Consider the following 2,675-nt stretch of genomic DNA (forward strand, 5'->3'; position numbering starts at 1 on the left):
AGGGGGGACACATGGCCAAGGGGCAGGGGGCACAGCAGGGGGGCGGGGGTGGCAGTGTCACCTTGATGATGTGGGCGAAGTACTTCCCGTCCACGCGGTTGTCGGTCTTGATGAAGATCTCGCGCAGGATGGACTCCCCGATCGGGTTGTACTTGGCGTTGAACTTGTCGAAGCGGTGGAAGGTGTTGCGGTCCTGGGGTTTGGGGGGGGGGGACACACAGAGGGCAGCTGAGACCACCCATCAGCCCCCTACCCACAGCAGGGCTCCCCCAGAGCACCCCCAGCACCCCTGGAGATCCCCCCAGTCCTGGAAGGGGGACGGTGTGGCGTGGGAGCTGAGACCACCCACCACACCCAGAGCACCCCTGGAAATCCCCCCAGTCCTGGAAGGGGCACACGAGTGTGAGGTGTGAGCTGAGACCACCCACCACACCCCTACCCACAGCAGAGCTCCCCCAGAGCCCCCCCAGCACTTCTGGAGATCCCCCCAGTCCTGGAAGGGGGACATGGGTGTGAGGTGGGATCTGAGACCCCCCACCACACCCAGAGCACCCCCAACACCCTTGGAGAAGATCCCCCAGTCCTGGAAGGGGCACAGGGGTGTGAGGTGGGATCTGAGACCACCCCCCACCCAGAGCAGAGCTCCCCCAGAGCCCACCCTGCTGAAGCCCCACCACCACCCCCACGGGGGGTCTGGGTGTCCCCCCACCCCCCGTACCGCGTGGACGTCCAGGGTGTCCACGCTGAGGTCGTAGGCCGTGAGGTTCATGGTCTCAAACACCTCCTTGAGCGTCTGCTCCTTGCCCTTCTCCACGTGCACGATCTCGTCCAGGTGCTTCTTCATGGCCCTCTTGATGAAGCGCAGCAGGTGCTTCTGGTTCATGCAGGACGAGGCGTGGATGTGGGTGTCCACCTGCACGGACAGGGCGACGCTCAGCCCCGGGGATGGGGGGGGGGATAACCCCCCCAGGAGCCCCCTCAAGGACCCCCAGGATTTGGGGGGTACCTTGCGGATGTTGTAGAAGTCGCGGTGCGGGACCTTCTTCTGCGCCGCCAGCTCCTTCATCTCGTTGAGCAGCACGTGCATCTGGAACTTGCTGCTCAGGTACTGCAGCCGCCGGTAGCAGAAGGATTTGCTGCCCGAATTTTGGGGAAGGGAGGGTCACTTTGGGGGCTGGCGCCCACCAGGTTGAGGGGACGCGGTGCCCAAGGGCAGTGGGGGGGCAGACAAGCACCGTGTGGTGAAGCCACCCCGTGTCCTCGGGGCTGTTCCACAGGTTCTGTCCCCCCACGAGGGTCTGTCCCTCTCTCTGTCCCCCATCCCCAACACCCTGATGTTCCCCATCCCCAAAGCCCTGGTGTCCCTGTCCCCAGCCCAGACCTCCTGGAGTCCCCATTTATGATCCCCCCCTGTCGTGTCCCTATTTATGACCCCACCGGTGTTCCCATCTCTGACCCCCCTGGCGTCCCCATTTATGCCACCCTGATGTCCCATTGATGACCCCCCTGGTGTCACCCTGATGTCCCATTTATGACTCCCCTGGTGTCCCCACCTCTGACCCCCTTGGTGTCCCCAGTTATGACCCCCTCATGTCCCCCTGATGTCCCATTTATGACCCTATTTATGACCCCCTGGTGTCCCCATTTGTGCCCCTGTGGTGTCCCCACCTCTGACCCTCTTGGTGTCCCCAGTTATGACCCACTCATGTCCCCCTGATGTCCCATTTATGACCCCCTGGTGTCCCCATTTATGCCCCCCTGGTGTCCCCATTTGTGCCCCACTGCTGCCCCCATTTATGTCCCCCTGCTGCCCCCATTTCCCCCCCCAGTGCCCCCCTGTCCCTCACATGGGCCCGTTGATGATCAGGGCCATCAGGAAGTTCATGTCTGCGATGAACTCCTGCAGGTCGGGGTAGGGCAGGTCCAGCTCCGTGCTCCTGGTGGGAAGGGGGGGACACACACACACAGCTGGGGGTCCCCACAGCCCCAAACCCCACCCCAGGGCTGAGCAGGACCCCCATTTCCCCCCCAGACTCACTTGTCAGTGGGGTCCTGGCTGGTGTAGACGTGCACGACCCCGTCCACCATCCTGAGCCCGTAGCCCAGGTCCTCCGGCATCTTCTGGGGGTCCCACGTCTCGTAGGGGTGTTGCTCAGCAAAGGGGGGGTGCACGGGGGCATCTGCAGCCACAGACCCCCCACAGTCACCCCACAGAGCCCCAAAACACGAGGGCACCCCACAGCTCCACAGAGGGACCAGGGGGATCCCCCCGAGCAACCCAAAGAGGCTGAGGGGACCCTCACAGCCCCCCCTGAAAGAGCCCCCAAAAACTCCTTCAGCCCCCCCATCCCAGCACCAAGAGCCCCCTCTCTGCCCTCTCCTGCAGCCATGGGGGTCTCAGGCACCTCCTCACAACTGTGGGTCTTGGGTCTCAGCTCCCCATCACCCCAGAGTACCCCAACCCCCCCCCAAAACCTCCTCCAAACCCCTCAAAACCCCATCTCAACACCAAGCCCCCCTCCCTGCCCTCACCTGCAGCCACGGGGGTGTCGGGCACCTCGTCCTGGGGGTGGCTCTCGGGGGGTTTCCCGGAGAGCTCGTGCAGGTAGCGGGCCGTGGTCTTGCAGAAGCTCTGCAGCGACAGCCCCATGTACTTCTGGCGCACGAACAGCGCC

The 2,675-nt window shown here is 64.1% G+C and overlaps 1 protein-coding gene across 1 annotated transcript; it reads right to left on the reverse strand.

Annotated features, from left to right (window-relative positions):
- Positions 1-61: 61 nt before the first annotated feature.
- On the reverse strand, positions 62-2,669 carry LOC114072239 (AMP deaminase 2-like; the record flags this gene model as incomplete). The annotated part of the gene is made up of 6 exons (XM_027910160.1): positions 2,533-2,669; positions 2,039-2,180; positions 1,848-1,937; positions 1,007-1,136; positions 719-913; positions 62-193 (listed from the first exon to the last, which is right to left on the reverse strand). Coding segments are annotated over exons 1-6 (807 nt in total), but the record flags the coding sequence as incomplete, so codon positions are not given.
- Between the last annotated feature and the right edge of the window lie 6 nt (positions 2,670-2,675).

This window comes from Empidonax traillii, unplaced genomic scaffold, assembly GCF_003031625.1.
Source record: "Empidonax traillii isolate 1590-97213 ecotype Southwest subspecies unplaced genomic scaffold, ASM303162v1 scaffold2807:size17881, whole genome shotgun sequence".
Classification (NCBI taxonomy): domain Eukaryota; kingdom Metazoa; phylum Chordata; class Aves; order Passeriformes; family Tyrannidae; genus Empidonax; species Empidonax traillii.